Source organism: Anoplopoma fimbria, chromosome 1 (assembly GCF_027596085.1).
Source record: "Anoplopoma fimbria isolate UVic2021 breed Golden Eagle Sablefish chromosome 1, Afim_UVic_2022, whole genome shotgun sequence".
Taxonomy (NCBI): Eukaryota; Metazoa; Chordata; class Actinopteri; order Perciformes; family Anoplopomatidae; genus Anoplopoma; species Anoplopoma fimbria.
Window position 1 is genome coordinate 20,204,350 of NC_072449.1, and position 17,597 is coordinate 20,221,946.

The window sequence follows — 17,597 nt, forward strand, 5'->3', positions numbered from 1 at the left end:
GTTGGATTTAATATAATTAATTTCTTTCGTTGGAAAAATTAATCCAACTTAATCCAATTGCAATTAAATTGTATTACAATTCTTATTATCATTCTTCTTCTTCTTCTTCTTCTTCTTCTTCTTCTTCTTCTTATTATTATTATTAGTAGTAGTAGTAGTAGTAGTAGTAGTATCATAAGCATTATTATTATTATTATTATTAGTAGTAGTAGTAGTAGTAGTAGTAGTAGTAGTAGAAGTAGTAGTAGTAGTAGTAGTAGTAGTAGTAGTCTTTTTAGTATTATTATTATTATCATATCCTATTAATAGGGCTCTATTTTTTATTTGCCATACCATTTATCTACATATTTTATAATCCTAACTTTGATTGTTCGTTAAATGCATTATGACCATGGACTGAATATAAGAAGATTATAACATGTTGGTGGCGTCAATCTGTGATGAGTTACCTGATAGTACTTGAACGCAGCATGTGGCTTTTGGACCATGCCCGTTTTTCTCAGTCATTATTGGAATTTGTGCCTTGATATGTCTTTAATCCTTAAACTGAACAAATAACAACCACATCACTCACACACATAATACGTATTTTCCTTGATTCCTACTTTACTTATTTTAAACGTGTCTCTTCAACGCAACGCGAACATTGTTAATTTTGGCACCTCCGAGTCTCCGTAGAGGCGGAAGTAGCGTTTCACAACCACCAGGGCCCCGGCGTGACATTCACCGGGTTGTCAGAGTCAGGGGGTTGTGTAAAGGAGGAGGAATACGACCACCCGGGTTTGTCAAAATGAGAGTATTAAAAGCGGGGTTGTGTTTGGCCAACAGGCATCTTGTGGCGCCAGGAAGCGTCACTGTTAAAAAGGTAAGACTGGGTAACCCGAGGGGTCTGATAATGAACACATTTGACACCGAGACTCCCCATACTCAGCCAAACTGCTCTAATTTCACAATCAGCAAACAGACAGACACTGATATGAATCGTCTGTTTCGACCATACAGGTGCTCATCAACAGCTGTCGGTCATGCTCATCCGGGATCTTTCCCAACGAGAGGATCCGCAACATCGGGATCTCCGCTCACATCGACTCGGGGAAGACCACCCTGACCGAGCGCGTCCTCTTCTACACCGGCAAGATAGCACACATTCACGAGGTGAGCGCTGGGATGTACACGTGTTTGTGCACCGACAACAAGTCAGGAGAGGTGGTCAGGTGCACAGCTTGCATTTAATGGACTGTGTTTTCCTCCACTGCGGTGTGTAGGTGAAGGGGAAGGACGGTGTTGGAGCCACCATGGACTCTATGGAGCTGGAGAGGCAGAGAGGCATCACCATCCAGTCCGCTGCTACATACACCGAGTGGAAGAACCACAACATAAACATCATTGACACACCAGGTATTAACATTGTATTTTCTCATTTAATTACATAATCAAATGGGTAATATTAGAGGACTTTTCTTAACAGGCCAATCCAATGGTTTAGTTTTGGTCTTCATTAAAGTTTGTTCAATTGTATGGGACAGTTGAAAAAAATGTGTGGTCAAAATCGGAGCAGCAGAGACTGAGATACATTAGACCCTAGTATGTGTCAGGCTCCAAAAGCATTGGAACAGGCATTTCCCATGATGCAACTTGATTATGTATTTTTATTAGACACATTCTGTCTGGTAAATGTCCTTCATCCAAATGTCTCTGTTACAAATGTCTAGTCTTAAATCATAAGGCAAGACAAGATTGATGATAAATAGGGTTAATTTCTTAGACTTTTTAAAAGCAATTGTAAAATAGGTGATGTGTCATTTTCAGGCCCATACCATCTCAGATGATTTTGGGCTTTAGAGGTGCAAACCATGTAACATTTCATGTCGGATGCAAGAAAGAAAAGTTAAATCTTCAAAGCTTTGTTGTGTCTGACTCGTGGTTATTTGTTCAGGAAATGGAAGGTAAAAGAACAGAAAAATTTACTCAAATGCAATAATAGATGTCAATATAACTAGCATTGCATTTGGAATGTGCAGCTTCTAGCCACCATGTAAGCGAAGGTCAGCCCTGCTGAAGTGTCCAAAATGATACATTTTTACCAGCTCCAGGACTGTACCTCACAAGTCAAAAGTATTTTTGTGTTTTCCATGTTTGAAGTCTTCCTTTTTTCTCTAAACATCACTGTCCATGTTGTTGCTCCAGGTCACGTGGACTTTACCATCGAAGTGGAGCGAGCGCTGCGGGTGCTGGATGGAGCCGTGCTGGTCCTGTGTGCGGTGGGGGGAGTCCAGTGTCAGACCCTGACAGTGAACAGACAGATGAAGCGCTACAACGTCCCCTTCCTCACCTTCATCAACAAGCTGGACCGCATGGGCGCCAACCCCGGCCGAGCCCTGCAGCAGATGAGGTAAGTTACTCACTCACAGTAAATACAGGCGTACATACCAGAGTTCTCCTGATCAGGTACACATAGAACCATCACAATTTATTCACTTGATACCTCACATAGATGATATTAATTTATAAGGACAATATGGTGTAATCATCAGTTATGTGCGTATGTCGCCCAAACTGCCTTCACTAGTTCATTCACTCAGCAGACAGTCAGAGGTTTTGTAAAGTTATAACACAGCTTTTAGAACCAGCTAAAATATGACAATCAACTATCTATTTGCTTGATAGTTTGTTTAAATGTAACATCTGGGTTGATTTACTGAGAAACATGAAATCTGATCTGATCATTTATACTGATCCGTTTTATTCCAAAATCTGAGGTCCAACATCTTTAAGACTTAAACTAGAGTTCAAATATTCCACATCGAGGATCCTGCAACCAGATATGAACTTTTCCTGGATTTTTGCTAAATTACTGGTTTTAAAATAAACCAAACATAACCAAAATCAGAATGGAGACCGGCTGCAGCTGTGTTGTTATGGTACACGCAGTAACAAGCTGAAGCACCATGCCTCTTTTTTAAGCACTCATTAAATCATCATTCACACAGACAATGTTGTAATCGGCTGTGGTTTTCCTTCCCGTGTTTCTCTTCTTGTGTCAGACTTTTTTTTTTGCCTTCCTCAGAACCAAGCTGAGCCACAACGCAGCCTTCGTGAGCATCCCCATCGGCCTGGAGGGGAACATGCGCGGCATCATCGACCTTGTAGAGGAGCGGAGCATCTATTTCGAAGGACCTTTTGGGTGAGGGATTGCCCTTGTGTTAGCTTAATCATGAATAGATCTGTTTCTGTTACAGTGTAGTTAAGCAGCAGGAATAGATTTTAAAAAATCAGCATCTGTCAGATAAGAGGTTCATTTCTATCCTTGTTTCACTATTTCTGAGATTTTGTTCGTGAACAGTATGATTCAAACGGTTTTACTCCTCCCTGCAGACAAACTATCCGCTACAGTGAGATCCCGGCAGATTTCCTTGCCGAGGCTGCAGACCGGAGGCAGGAGCTGGTGGAATGTGTGGCTAACGCTGATGAAACCTTGGGAGAGATGTTCCTGGAGGAAAAGATTCCAACCAATGATGACCTGAAGGTTTGTGTCTTTAAAAGAGAGAGAACAAAATAATGAAATCTGAGTGAGTTCAGAAAATTAGAACAAGGCCTTCAATGTTTCTGAATAACTGCTAGTTTTTTGTTTGGATGAAAACATAGAACCATAGTTTTAAAATATGTTTCAAAATAATTTCTTGATCTTACAAGTAGATAAGACTAAAGACTCTACAACCAGCTAAATCCCGATGTCAGGATGCTAACATGCTTAGGCCTGTCACGATAATTACACTATCAACTTATCATACGACATGACGTTGGCCATTTTTGCTGAGCTAGACATCGCCTGTTGTCTTTACATGCGTGTTTGTTTACATAAGAATGTCGCCAACTATTTTAGCCAACATGCCAGAATAAACAGCAGAGTTTTACCTTTCCCACGAATGACTTGGCATATAAGGAATATATGGAATGACTTCTGGTGACTAGTAGTTCTCTTGAATACCTATGTTGAATACACTTATTGTAAGTCGCTTTGGATAAAAGCGTCTGACTGTAATGTACTGTAATGTAAATATATAAATAAGGCATCTTTGACTTGAACGCTGTGTGTGAAGGAAGAATAAAAAAACACTCAGTCTTGTGGCACTTCACTGTCTTCCAGGCTGCGATCCGCAGGGCCACAGTGCAGCGTCTCTTCACACCGGTGTTGGTGGGCACAGCGTTGAAGAACAAGGGCGTCCAGCCTCTACTGGACGCCGTCCTGGATTACCTGCCAAACCCTACTGAAGTCAAAAACTATGCTATCTTCAATGACGAGTGAGTATGGACCAGGGTCTATGCATAGTGTCCTTCATGAGAATCTCTGTGCACTAATGTCAGTGGTTTTTTTCACCCATTAGAGTTGCCAGCGAAACATCCAAGATTCAAATGGACCCGACAAGAGACTCTACACACCCGTATGTTGGTCTGGCCTTCAAACTGGAGGTAAAATAATGCTCTATATATTTTATTTCTGCAATTTTGCTGAAGAGGAATGTCTTAATCTGTCATGCTTTGTTGTTTCCTGTGGTGTTGTTCATTATCAGGCGGGGAGGTTTGGCCAGCTTACGTATGTGCGGGTGTACCAGGGCTGTCTGAAGAAGGGCGAGTACATCTACAACACACGCACGAGCAAGAAAGTCAGAGTGCAGAGGCTTGTGCGTCTCCACGCTGACCAGATGGAGGTGAGAACAAGTCGGCGTACGTCACGGGCAAAGGCAGAGGTCACAGTTTTCCATTTGTGGTTTGCTGTTTGAATAGCAGAGGCCCATGACTGATCAAAATGGTTATGTTCCTCTTTTGGCACCAGTCAAGTGTGGAGATAACAACCACATCCCCTTTGACAGAGTATTTTCAGCTTTCTTTTATCAAAACAAGACATGAAACTGTGTAATATTCAGTCCTATGTCAGTGTATATATAATAAGACATTTAAATAAGTCCTGAAAATGAAAAAAATGTCCTCGTAATCTCTATAATTTCCTTTCTATCCATGCTATTTCAGGATGTGGATGAGGTTTATGCAGGAGATATTTGTGCTCTGTTTGGTATTGACTGTGCCAGCGGAGACACTTTTACATCCAGGACCAGCGCTAACCTCTCCATGGTGAGTAACTTCTTAGAAGCAATCCTTTTTTCCTTCGTTATTACAAGAGATGAGGGGAATTTTGTGCTCATTTGTTATCATTTTGTTCCACAGGAGTCAATTCACGTCCCAGAGGCTGTCATTTCCATGTCAATGAAGCCAGCCAACAAGGTAAAAAATACTTAAATTGTCCCATACATACTGTCTCTAGAGTCTAAATCACATCTAGTAACTCTTCTCTTGTCTTGTCCTCCTGCTTCTGACCAGAATGATATGGATAAATTCTCCAAAGGTATTAACCGTTTCACCAGGGAAGACCCAACTTTTAGAGTGCATTTTGACACTGAGAGCAAAGAAACCATCATCTCGGGAATGGGAGAGCTGCATCTTGAAATCTACTCACAGGTACCAGAGGATGTTCTGCATGTTTGATACAAGACGACCTGCAATAAATTAGACACATTCTGGCTCTTTTATCGTATTAGATTTGGAGCTGCCCCATAACTAAAAAGGAACTTATAATAGAGGACACAGTTTTTATAACTCCATTCTCTCGATTGTCGGTAGATAATTAAATGAAAGAGACATTGTTGCACCACAAACTAAATGCTACTGAGCTTCAGGGTTTTTGGAGTGAAATCGCCAGACTTAAGGAAATCGTCTCTATCCTTATGTTTGAATAAATTGTCCCTTTAAACCTTTAATATCTCAGCTGTGTCTCTGTTGATTTACGCTTGTTTTGGTTCTTTTTTTTTTTTCCAGAGGATGGAGAGGGAATACAACTGTCCCTGTGTGATGGGAAAGCCCAAAGTAGCTTTCAGAGAGACGATCACCAGCCCTGTACAGTAAGTGCTGTTCTCCTGACACACACGCACACACACACACTCTCAGAACACCAAAAACTGTATATACAGTTTATTTTGACTAGAATACAATACCAAAAGTACTACAAACGTAGCACAATGTACAGATATCATAATTATATATGATTGCTTTTTACTCGCAGCATTTATGCTCCGATATTTGAATACAAGATGGTAGTATCACAATGTTGTTTTGGTTGTTATAGCATTGTGATGGATGTCCGCAGTTTAGCTTGTGTTTGGAGGTTTTGCACCTTCATGGCAGTGTGGCAGCTGTTCCATCTGCAGCACTTTAACTCCCTCTGGAGGAGACCAGGTGAACAGCAGCTTCCAGTGAATGATTTCCTGCCAAAATAACAGTTTGTCAGAGCAACGCAATATATCAAGTATTAAAACTTCACAAACTGCATCTTTAGCAAGAGAGTAAGTGTTCTTCTCAAATAAGAATAATTGTTGATATTATAATTTAATTATATTAAATCATTTTATATTATAAGTGGTTACCTGGGACACCATCTCATGCAGCAGTATGTGACAGTCAAACTTCAGCTGTTCGTTCTCAGTCTCCTGCAGAAAACAAGGGTAAAATACAGCCAAATGATAGAAAACCAAGTCCAACACATGAACTCATCATCAGTTGGTATGTGAAGCTTCCTTTCTGCCAAAAACTTCCCATCATAGCAGAATGTTTTGTCTGCCTTTAGTGAAAAAAATGCCTTTTTATTCCGGAGACAAGTCTGTGGTATTGTGCAGATTCTTTAATTTTATTATCTCTCTCTCTACTTATCGATCGAAGATTTATAAGCAGACCCAATGACGGATAAAACAAACCTACCAGCTGTGTGATGTTGGCTACCTGAGCCATGTTGTACAGAGTGTTTTCAGTGGACTCATTCAGCATGACGAAGCTGGAGGCCACAATGCCGAGGTGCCAGAGAGGCCTGCTGTCAGGTTCCATGTGACCAAAGCTGTCTGTTGGTCAGAATGTCAGGAAGTGAGCTTGTATGTATGAGTGGTGCTTGATTATGCCAACATATACTTGAGCTCATAATGAACAGGATATTACACCATAAGAGTTCACAAGCCATTGTGTTGGAACGAGCAAAAAAACATCAATACTAAATTTTGAAATCCCCAAAATGCCGCAATTCCAAACTGCCGATTTTGTGCAATATGTGACTTTGTGTGTCAGTTTAGAGGAATGGTATGCAGAGTTTCTTTTCTTGTACATACCAGGTATATTGTTTGCCGACAGCAGGCTTGGGTTCATTTTGTACTGTTTGAACAAGGCCTCCTCCTGAGCCTTGGTGTTTTTAAGGAGCTCCTCACACGAGGCCTGGACCTGAGGTGAGCGCCGTTGTTCTCCTCTCGGAAACAAAACTTCTGCAGGGCATTTCTCCGTAGTCTTTTTTTTTTTTTAGGGGACAATGTATTAAAAAGAAGCATATAGAGGAAGGGCAGGTTTGATAAGACAAAAGTGGAGGGGAGTATACAGAGCAAAGGCGTAGTCCAAGTGTTACCATGGCAGCGAGTGAGTCAAGATTGCACCACACTGCCTCCTTTCATCTGCTGTTTAGTTAAATCTTGTCAAACCTGCCAACTGTAAAACCAGAGATTATTTACCTTACTCTGCTTAATCTGCTTAAAATAGCTTTCCATCAGCACATTGTGAAAGCAATGCCATTAAATCTTGAAATGTTGAGGTAAATGCAGCCAGACTTATATTTGTTTCCCTATTTAGGAATTGAATTTTTGTTTTTTTCCACCGACAAATCAAATGAGGAATTAAGTAAATCTGGCAGAGCAGAGTGATCACAGGTCTTCAATGATTCAGTAACAGAATTTCATGTTTGCTCTATTTTAGGGTATTTTTTATTAACTGACTTTCATCAACTGACTAATTCAACAGTATATTTTCTGTTCATTACGGAGCACAGTGTAGATGCACATCTTCCAAAAAAAGTTAATGAATTAAACCAAAACTAAGGCACATTTGTGAAAACTACACAATATGTATGTTAATGAATCCAATCTAGACTTTCACAGTGTTGTAAATAATTGTGTCTTACGTTGCTGATTATCTCCTGCACTGTGATCTCCAGCTGATACTTTCTTCCAGAGTCTGCCACATCCTAAAAAATAAGTCAGAAATAACCCCAGTTCATACGAGTTAGAAAGTAAATGTTAACTAAACTACAACCGTTACAGTTCAGCTGACCTCTGCGTTCCCACTTTGGACATTGTGCAGTCCGAACAGCCTGAATGGCGAGCCGTACTGGGTGTTGAGGTAGTGTTGGACCACTTTGGCCGCCCTCTGAGCTGGGTAGTGATTGGGGTTCAGCTCTCCAGTCGCCATCACATCCTCTTCGGCCTCCTCTTCCACTGATACGTTCTGCTGTTATTCCAGATGAAAGGAAAGTACAGTGAGAGAGGGAATGTTAGGCTGCTACAATGAGCAGGGATGGGCTTCCAACCCCTGAAGGACTTTGACCCTCAGGTGTCATCAGGGTGGAGCTTTCTGTCTCGGGTCGGTTTGTGTCCAGATTAAGGAAGATTCAGACACAAGGAGAACATCAATTGAGTGGAAAGGAAAGAAAATAAGTAGAAGTCTAAGAAAAAACACAGGGTAAAGAGGTGTACAGCAGGGAAAAGAGTCTGATCTTGCCTGTTACTGAAATGCAGCAACTCCCAGCCTGTTTCTTTGGTTAGTGGAAACTTATCTGTCCGCTGCACCTCAAGCAAGTGTAAAGATCACTTCCTCTTACAACAGAAGTGAGGGAGGACTGCCCCTTTTTAAAGAGACAGAGCCCTTTTTCTGATGTTTCATTCCTATTGAATCAGCTGACTGTATATATACACACAGAGTAAGACACAAAGTGTATTTGATTAGAATCACTGACTGCACCTTAGTTATAAAATAAATTTCATTCAAATCATTGGGTGAGAGAGATATTTAATGCATTTTGGTTAAATCATTAAAAAACAACCCTAATATCTTATCATTTCCCCCCCATGTTGGACAATACTTGTAACTGTTGTCTAATAACAAAAATAGTCCCCATGTAACTTTTTATTAAAGAAAAAGATGATGCATGCACTGGTGTTGCAAACTTGTCTTTAATAACGGTTCACTAATAATTGTAATACTTTTTTTTTTTAATCCAAGAAATTATTGCGTATACATGCTTGGTGTTAGTTTTGACTCATGTACTTGGTTGTAATTATGCAAAATCGCCCATTTTAGTGTTTTCTCGGTTGTGTTTATTACTGTGGATTGTTGTATTGTAATGTGATTGTGCTTCTGGTTTGGCGGGCAAATTTTTTTTTTTCTGAATATAACTTTAGTGCCATCAGCAACACATCCGATGTGGCATCCACTATCAATAGACTTGTATAGAGAGACTAAAACATTGTACATGGTTGACAGATAGTTCCATGCTGTTGCGTTGCTTCAAAATATGGATATTTTGTCCCGTTCTCTGCAGGTTTGACTTCACTCACAAGAAGCAGAGCGGCGGCTCTGGGCAGTACGGTAAAGTTATCGGAGTCCTCGAGCCTCTTGAGCCAGAACATCACACCAAGCTGGAGTTTGAAGACCAGACTGTTGGAACCAACGTCCCGAAGCAGTTTGTACCAGCTGTTGAAAAGGTAAGTCTTCCTAACTTTAATGTTGTCACAGTGAAAGAACAGCTATGTGGATGTGAAATAAAAGGATTTACTTGAACACTTAAGTGAAAGCCATACGCTCAATTTGTCAGTCAATGCTTGTTTATTCCCATCATGCCACAGGGCTTCAGGGAGGCCTGTGAGAAGGGACCCCTGACTGGACATATGATCTCAGGACTCAAGTTCATCCTGGAAGATGGAGCGAATCACATGGTGGACTCCAATGAGCTCTCCTTCATTCGTGCCGGAGAGGGCGCTCTCAAACAAGGTGAGTGTTTGCGTTAGCTCTGACCTCCTGTTTCATTCTGATTTGGCTGCACATCTGTCGATGTCAACAAACGTTAACACTGATTTTCATACGCTCTCCTCAGCTATGGAAAAAGCCAACACGGCCATCCTGGAGCCGATCATGTCTGTGGAAATCGTAGCACCACAGGAGTTTCAGGGGACCGTCATTGCTGGAGTAAACCGGCGGCATGGAGTCATCACAGGACAGGACGGCGCTGAGGGATACTTCACTCTATACGCTGATGTGAGTCCAGCTCGTAAATCATTCACATACAGCACGTATCTGCAAGTTTACAGCATTTGTCCTGTCATCCTTCACCATCATTTGTATTTGACTAACTTCAGCCCGTTTCTCCCGACAGATTCCACTAAACGATATGTTTGGTTACGCCACAGAACTACGCTCTTCTACTGAAGTAAGTTAAACCTCCATATGTTTAGTCCATTATAGTCCAGATCAGGTGGTCTAATAAAAAGAAAAACAAGACAAAATGCTCGGTAAACTCCTATCTTTATATTACACTAATCCTGTTAAAAATCACATTTAGTTCTCTTAATAGAGACCTAATACTTTGTGATATGATTTAATTGTTTGACATTACACATTGATAAAAGTGATAAGAGTGCAAAGATCAGAAATCTATGTGAATAAACATGTATTTGTAGCGTTTGTTTCTTTAAGGGCCATGCAGTCATAACATGTCTGCAATGTCTGTTTTTTGGATTCAGGAGAATGAAAGTAATACAAATTCCTGATAAATAAAATAATTATTGGATAAATATTATATCTGCTACCTTGGATGGTTAATTCTAGCATCTGTTGTAGGAAATATTGGTTGTAAATTAAAGTAATAAAATTCCAGGAATTTACAGTCTCTTCCAGGAATTTACAGTCTCTGGTTGTTGGCACAATTTCTTCCAATAAAAACAGAGGAGTCTTAAAATTCAAGACAACTGCCGTAATACATTTATAATTTCCAAAACCAACATCCTCCATCATTTTGTTTATACAGGGAAAAGGGGAGTACACCATGGAGTACAGCAGATACCAGCCCTGTCTGCCAGCCTCACAAGAGGAACTCATCCACAAATACTTGGAGGCAACAGGACAGCTGCCTGCAAAGAAGAAGTGGAAGAGCTGAACACTGTCAGATCCACGCAAACGTATACTACTGGACTTTGACCACCGTCCCTCATCCTTACACTCATTTCTGCCCATCACTATCCGAGACTCAACAATAAGGCTTTAATTTGTGGAGCCATGAAAACCTTGTTTTGTAGTTTAAGCAATTTTTCTCCTTATTGTTTGACCCCTGTGGAAAACATATTTATTACTTTGATTTAAGCACCAATTGATCTTGTTAATTAAGAAAAGTTAAATGTTTTGACTTGAGCTTATAATGGCTTTTGTACTATGTACAGAATGCTCATGATGTTACAATGACTGCAACAAAGATATATATATACCCGTCTTTTAAAGTGTAGTTTCAACAACAAACACCCGATTCCTTTTGTTCAGCAACATTCTGTGTGTCGTTATGTGGATATTTCACATTAGCAATGCACGGATCAACCACAAAACACCAGAAAAAAAAAGACGAGTATACACAAAAGTCATTGGCACTTCTCACCTTTCCAAAGAACTCGGTTTCCTCCACTGTTTCTGGTACGCTGTTTGGATGAGCCGTCATGTCCGCAGAGTCAGCTTCAGGCCTGATGGTCACACTGGGGCTCCCAGTTACCCCAGTTAACACCGCCAGAACAACGATGATCCTCAGACTCATTATAGGAGGCTGTAAAACACAGATGCTAGAGAAAAGGGAAAAACCGCTTCTGTGAAAGAGCACAGGAAGGGAAATGAACCTCCTGTCGGTGTGGAGTTATGCAACAGAGGAGGTGGGAGCAGAAAGTAGAGACTGTCCAGATCTTTCTATCTTTTCCTGGCACAATCTGTTTATTTTGTTCTCCTCTTGGCTAAACAAACTGCTCAGACTTTATCTGGTTCTGTTCTTCGTTCGTTCTCATGCAACTCACTTAAGCTGTCAGCCCCTGAATGTTTCAACAGCCGGACGACGAGACCTGATTAGTTTAGGAACAGTTATCCAATTAGAGTAGCTGTGACTAATGGAGCCTGATGGGTTGCAGCCTCGCCTGGTCCACAGTGTGCCAAAAACAATGTAGCAGGACGCTCATGGAGCCAGATTAAACACGTTCTGGCTATTTGGAGCAGTTAAGAAGCAAATTATACACGGTTTAAGATTCAAGATCATAAAGGAAAGTTATGAAAACATCCACAAAAGTGGGCTCATCACAATCCGACATCCAACCGAATATTCTCACAGGAAACATTACCACATACTCAGTATTTTAGTAATTTCTTATCTTGTTCAGAGATCATGGATCACAGACTGAGATAATGACAAGCAATTATTCTGATCTGCTGTATCTCAATATTAGGTTTTGTGATTTGGTTGAAAAGCTTTAATTTGAATTGTTTTATCAAATCCTTTAGTCTGGAAAAAAAAGGAGCGATATTCCCCTTCAGACTCATTGTGTTGGATATTCCATCATGTTATTTAAAGCAGTATCAGACGCTGATCCAGGCACATAAACCTTAATCTCACAGTTATATTTATGAATCTGATAACATACTCCATAGATTCTTGCTTTTTATAATACAGATAAATTAGACAATTGCTTTTGCTGCCTGTTTTTGAATCACCAAAATAGTTAGTCAAAGTCGATCAGAAATATTTTAATGACGCTTGATGTGTTCTACAAAATACAAATAGACAAATGATCAACACCGCAGCAAACATACTGAACAGAAAGGCTTTTCATCATTACTGAGTCGCACTGGGTTGCAGTTAATGTAACTGATGTAAATAATAATAGTGTGTACAATATTCTGTAATCAGTGATGCACACACACTCAAACTTTACTAGATAAACCTGTACAATCTATTGCAGTTAAATAAAAACAGAGACTTGATGTCAAAACAGTTCTATTAGATTGTAAAGGTGCATTTAATAAAGAATAAATAACAGTTACGGGACTTTAACTCTGTAATAAAAGGTGAAAAACTACATTTAAGACAGCGAACACATCTCAGCCAACTTGCTCTTCTTCCTCGTCTTCTTCACATGAGGCCCCTGATGAAAGGCTTCTGTTCTTTGACCGTCATGTCCACTCGTACAATCCGTCTCTGAGGTTTGATTCTGCTGTCTTTTACATTCACGGTTGCTATTTCCCAGCGGTGCGTCCCGGGGCAGATTATCAATGAGCTCATAGAGGGTGAAGATGCTGAAGCAGATCTCATCGTAGGCCGTTTTGGTGCCGCACTCAAACAGGCAGGCGAAGGCCACAGCGGGTGGTGCACCGAGGGAGGGGCAACTCCAGATAGGCGAGGTCGGAGTAAGCGCTGTGGCCCTCGTAGATCACCCAGGGGCCACGCCAACTGTCTGGATCGCGGGGAAACAGGCTGAGGAACACACCCAGATCCCTGCGTCCAGTGGTCCATGTTGGGTGGGAGTACACCACCCAGGTGGGGGTGAGAAAATTTGGATGATTGGGTGTCAAGGAGCTTGTAGAAGCAGAGGTGGTGTTATTTGAGTCAGTCATGCAGGACGTCCAGTGTCTGGAGTGACGTATAGGTTGGTCTAAGTGTTCGCCAAGAGAATGAAATAAATGTAACGGGGCAGGAAATCCCACAATGCTACCATGGCAACCGTTTCGAGGCTCCACAAGCCGCTGCACCAGCTGCCCTTCCTGAAACACCGCTCCGTCATCCAGACTGAGGGCCTGCACCCTGTATCCCAGAGGGCTGCGCGCATTGCAGTACAGCACGTTGGTCCCGTCCTCTTCGTCCACAGACACCATCTGACACTCCACGCTCTCCGGCACGGGCACCCCCTCCCCGAAACTCCATGTCCGCCCGTGGGTGTCACTGTGGAAGCAGAAGGCGTGGGGGTGGTCTGGCAGAGCTGTCCGAAGCACTCTTTGCACTCGATGTGGTACGCGTAGGCAGGAATCAGCAGACGGCCAGACTTCAGCTGGATGCCGTGACCCGGGCCGAGAGCGAAGGTGGCCCATTCTGCAGGGACAGAGGAGGAAGTGACTTACTACAATACATAAAGGATATGTTCACATTTTAACAAGTCTGTCTTTAAACAAAACTCACATGTCCTCATGTTCATTGAAACAGTTTTTGATCACCGTATTATCTATTTGGGGGGGGGATCTTTTCACAGTCAGGACGTAGAGTTAGGACAATCACAGCGTCCTAAAACAATTTCAGTGTATGTGAGTATTGTTTTGTGACAGACTTGGAAAAACAGGGAAACTATCCTTTAACAGGTTTAGTCATATCATATCATATTAAAGGGGAAAGGTTGCCTAAAGTACATACAAATATGTGTAATACAATTCTTACAATAGATTTCATGGTATAATATCACACCGCTTGGTTCTAAATTGTTTACCTAAACGTGCCACTTTAATCTCTAATCCAACAACAGCGAGACAGAACTGTAATAATGATGTGGGACCCTTCTTTATTGTTTTCTATCCTGTTAAAAATCTGACAGATCATGATGATAAGGGGGCATTTTCAGATTTATAGTATTAAAATTAAACAACAGAAAAAAAGGAATATAATCGATGCTGCAGAACCAGAGATGTGATCTTTTTGTATTCTATGCATACTTCCTAATAGTCAAATCCTTGTGCCCACATTACCCACAATGCAACATGTCCACAATGGTTCAGTTAGGAATGCAGGTGTGTTATAGTTGCAGCTAATGTAGCCTCTAGCTGCAGAGAAGAGGAGAAGGCTACAGAGGTCTGGTGAGCTCACTTATTCGAACTCTGATGCTGACTCAAATGACATCACTTGAGGCAGTTTATCAAAACACACAGTCCCCTCAGAGTTTACTTCCCAAGATCTGTAAAATCAGTGAATTTCTCTTTTAATAAAGAAAGCTTTCTGTGTGTAATAATCATAATAACATTAGGGAAGTCTGTTTCCGGGTGGATTTTCTCTGTGTGTATCCCTGACCTTTGATTGTGTCTCCTATGACCCTCGTGGTGAGGTCGGTGACAGGACTCCAGGTGATTCCGTCATCGGTGCTGCAGATGTAGCAGAGACGGGTCAGGTTCTTCCCCGTCGCCAGCTGATAGGACTCCGAGATGTGGCCGAGGACAGCGATGAAGAACAAGAAGAGAGTGTCTGTGAACTCATCGTACACCGGGCACGGGTTCATGGACCGGTGGCCCGGCAGGAAGGCTGTGCCGAGGACATGCATGTCCTCCCACTGCACGAGGAAAGGACGAAGAAAAGGAGATAAGAAATAAGGAGTCTAAAAGATATAATCATACTACATTATATCATTACAAATTAAGTAGAATGCTATAGACTATCACAAAAGGAAAGGTAGCATTCAAATTAAAGTGTCAGGTCATATATTTTCCCACCAATCTCGTCTTTTACAAAGACATCAAAATGTTCTTCTCTTACCACTATTATTGTTGTTATGTTTTTTTTCCCAATGTTTCTTTACTTTATCAAACCCAAACACCAAGGAGTTTGTTCATTGTTTATTGTTGTTTACTTTTATATCTTATTGTGTTGTTTCTGTATGATTAATGACGCTGTTCTTTATGTAAATGGTAAAAGTAGAGAATATAGTGTAGTTGCCATATACTGTTATGAACTTCCTTGTCATCTGAGACTCTCTTTCTCTGCAACTTTTCTAACCCGATTGTGTCTTGGTAATATTTGTTCCATAAAAATAAAAAAATGTAAAACAGTGTTTACCTTTTCTTTGTGTATTTATATACTTGCTTTTAAATCGGTAACTTGAATTTGGAGCCATGCATTTTGAAGATTTTTAAACAAATGCTTTTCATTTAACTTAATTAAAATCTGCAGGGCCTAATAAAAGTCCAGACCCAGTAACTCAACACTGACCTCCACATAGTTCCTGTAGAAAGTGCCTCTCCTCATGACTAGCAGGTGAGCCTGAGAGTCTGACGGGCTGAGTCTCTCCTCGCAGAAGGCCAGGAAGGACCTGGAGCGGGACAGGAAGAGCAGCGCTGGGACTCGGTACGTCACTCCGTTGGGCTCCTTGTGAAAAAGCACCGACCTCGCTGGGAAATAGGGTGACCTCATACTCTCCGTTGTTTGTATATTTCAAGGTAACTCCAAATCTTCTGAGAAGGAGCTTAACAAAGATAAACAAACAAAACCGTGAGTCTATTATGTTGAGGAAATGTTTAAAAGTAGATGTATAGGTATCTGCATACAGGTTATCAAATTGTTAAACAGGGTTACAAATAGTGCAAGGGTGAATGGGAGTGCAAAGAGTGCTAGAATATATATTATGGGTATTGTAATAATTACATTTATATACATACTGAAGGTTGTCTCTGTACAGTATGCATGTATAAACATTTATATGCAGTAAATATAGGTTGCTTTACATTTGACAAGAATGGATTATATTTACACGTTATTGCGCAATTTGTATATTAAACTGTAGTATTTAGCATTTGTAAACAGATGTTTTGGTATAATAGCGCTATTGCACAGGGATTATTTCCATGTCTACTTTAAGAGATGCTGCATCAGAATCTGGTAATAAAAAGTAACTAGAGGAAGCCATTTGAGTCTTTTTTCGTTTTCCTGTGTGTGAATTTTCTTCACTTTCACAACACTACAGCAGTGTAATACACTTTCTTCCGCCTGCTACTGGCGCCTCTGATCAATGTGTTAAACATCACATTTAGTACTTCTTTACACATGCAAGACTATTTAATACATTTGAATACAAGCACAATAAATATGAATCTAACTTTAACATAGGTCACTTACCTTACTTCATTCTTTATAACTGAAGTGAAATAGAACCTTGTGACAAATTCACACCGCCTATCTTCAGCAACCGCATTATAACGGTCATCACATATTCAGCTACTTAGTAAAACCTGTAATTGCATTATACACACACAGAAAGAGGAAGTAGCTTTTAAAGCACATGCAGGTCTTGAGCAGAAAAGGGTTTATAACTGCAAGAGTACTTACATTCAAAGTGCACTCTGAGAACTGCTGCTTTTCTGTGAGGATAATGCACGATGTGTCAGCATATGAATGTTGTGTGTGCGTTAGTTTGTGGGGGTTTGAAAGCCATGGCCTCTTCTTTCTGTTCCCCATTCAGTGCAGCAGTATGGAAAGCTGTTCACTGACCCAGAAATGGACCACACTCATCAGATCTACATGCAGCTTTGGATGAATCAGCGAGAGCAGCCATTGTGGAAATGAAGGCCCGCTGAACAATGATTTGATGATCTGCCCCCTCTGTGTCCTGAGTGCTTTTGCTTTTAGTTTCCTGTAAAATGTGCAAGATATATGTAGACTACTTTACTGTTTTCAAATCCAAGCTCATGCATTTCGACATCACTGTGGTTTTTCTCAGAGGCTCATTTAATTTCCTACAGACATGCAGCTTGGAAAACTGTTTTGGCCTGTGAAAAGGGGATAATTTGCCCTGAATGTCCTTTCAGGCAGCATTTTCCTCCCACCCACTCATTCAATGTTTTAAATAAGAGATATAGTAAAGTAGATTAAGGTTAGTGCCATGTTTGATGTTGAATGTCTGCCATTCCTGGCAAAA

At 40.9% G+C, this 17,597-nt stretch overlaps 3 protein-coding genes across 4 annotated transcripts; 1 reads left to right on the forward strand and 2 right to left on the reverse strand.

Annotated features, from left to right (window-relative positions):
- The first annotated feature begins 597 nt into the window (after positions 1-597).
- gfm1 (G elongation factor, mitochondrial 1) lies at positions 598-11,534 on the forward strand. Its single transcript, XM_054596703.1, has 18 exons — positions 598-865; positions 1,003-1,155; positions 1,266-1,398; positions 2,188-2,392; positions 3,068-3,184; positions 3,376-3,526; positions 4,148-4,302; positions 4,386-4,470; positions 4,572-4,709; positions 5,029-5,130; positions 5,224-5,280; positions 5,377-5,514; positions 5,872-5,954; positions 9,458-9,620; positions 9,762-9,906; positions 10,010-10,170; positions 10,289-10,342; positions 10,940-11,534. The coding sequence occupies exons 1-18, from the start codon at positions 791-793 to the stop codon at positions 11,066-11,068; spliced, it is 2,244 nt and encodes a 747-aa protein (XP_054452678.1). The 5' UTR covers positions 598-790; the 3' UTR covers positions 11,069-11,534.
- lxn (latexin) lies at positions 6,010-11,803 on the reverse strand. Of its 2 annotated transcripts, none has more exons than XM_054596898.1 (7): positions 11,558-11,803; positions 8,191-8,367; positions 8,042-8,104; positions 7,206-7,377; positions 6,808-6,944; positions 6,477-6,539; positions 6,010-6,317 (listed from the first exon to the last, which is right to left on the reverse strand). In XM_054596898.1, the coding sequence occupies exons 1-7, from the start codon at positions 11,708-11,710 to the stop codon at positions 6,201-6,203; spliced, it is 882 nt and encodes a 293-aa protein (XP_054452873.1). In that variant the 5' UTR covers positions 11,711-11,803; the 3' UTR covers positions 6,010-6,200. The 2 variants fall into 2 exon arrangements, with proteins under 2 accessions (XP_054452873.1, XP_054452881.1); XM_054596906.1 differs by lacking the exon at positions 11,558-11,803 and adding an exon at positions 8,638-8,744.
- Positions 11,804-11,943: 140 nt separating this feature from the next.
- neu4 (sialidase 4) lies at positions 11,944-16,864 on the reverse strand. The gene is given in 6 exon segments (XM_054596817.1): positions 11,944-13,314; positions 13,316-13,898; positions 13,901-14,020; positions 14,984-15,239; positions 15,896-16,148; positions 16,799-16,864. Coding segments are annotated over 5 exon segments (1,458 nt in total). The 5' UTR covers positions 16,097-16,148; positions 16,799-16,864; the 3' UTR covers positions 11,944-13,016.
- Positions 16,865-17,597: the final 733 nt, after the last annotated feature.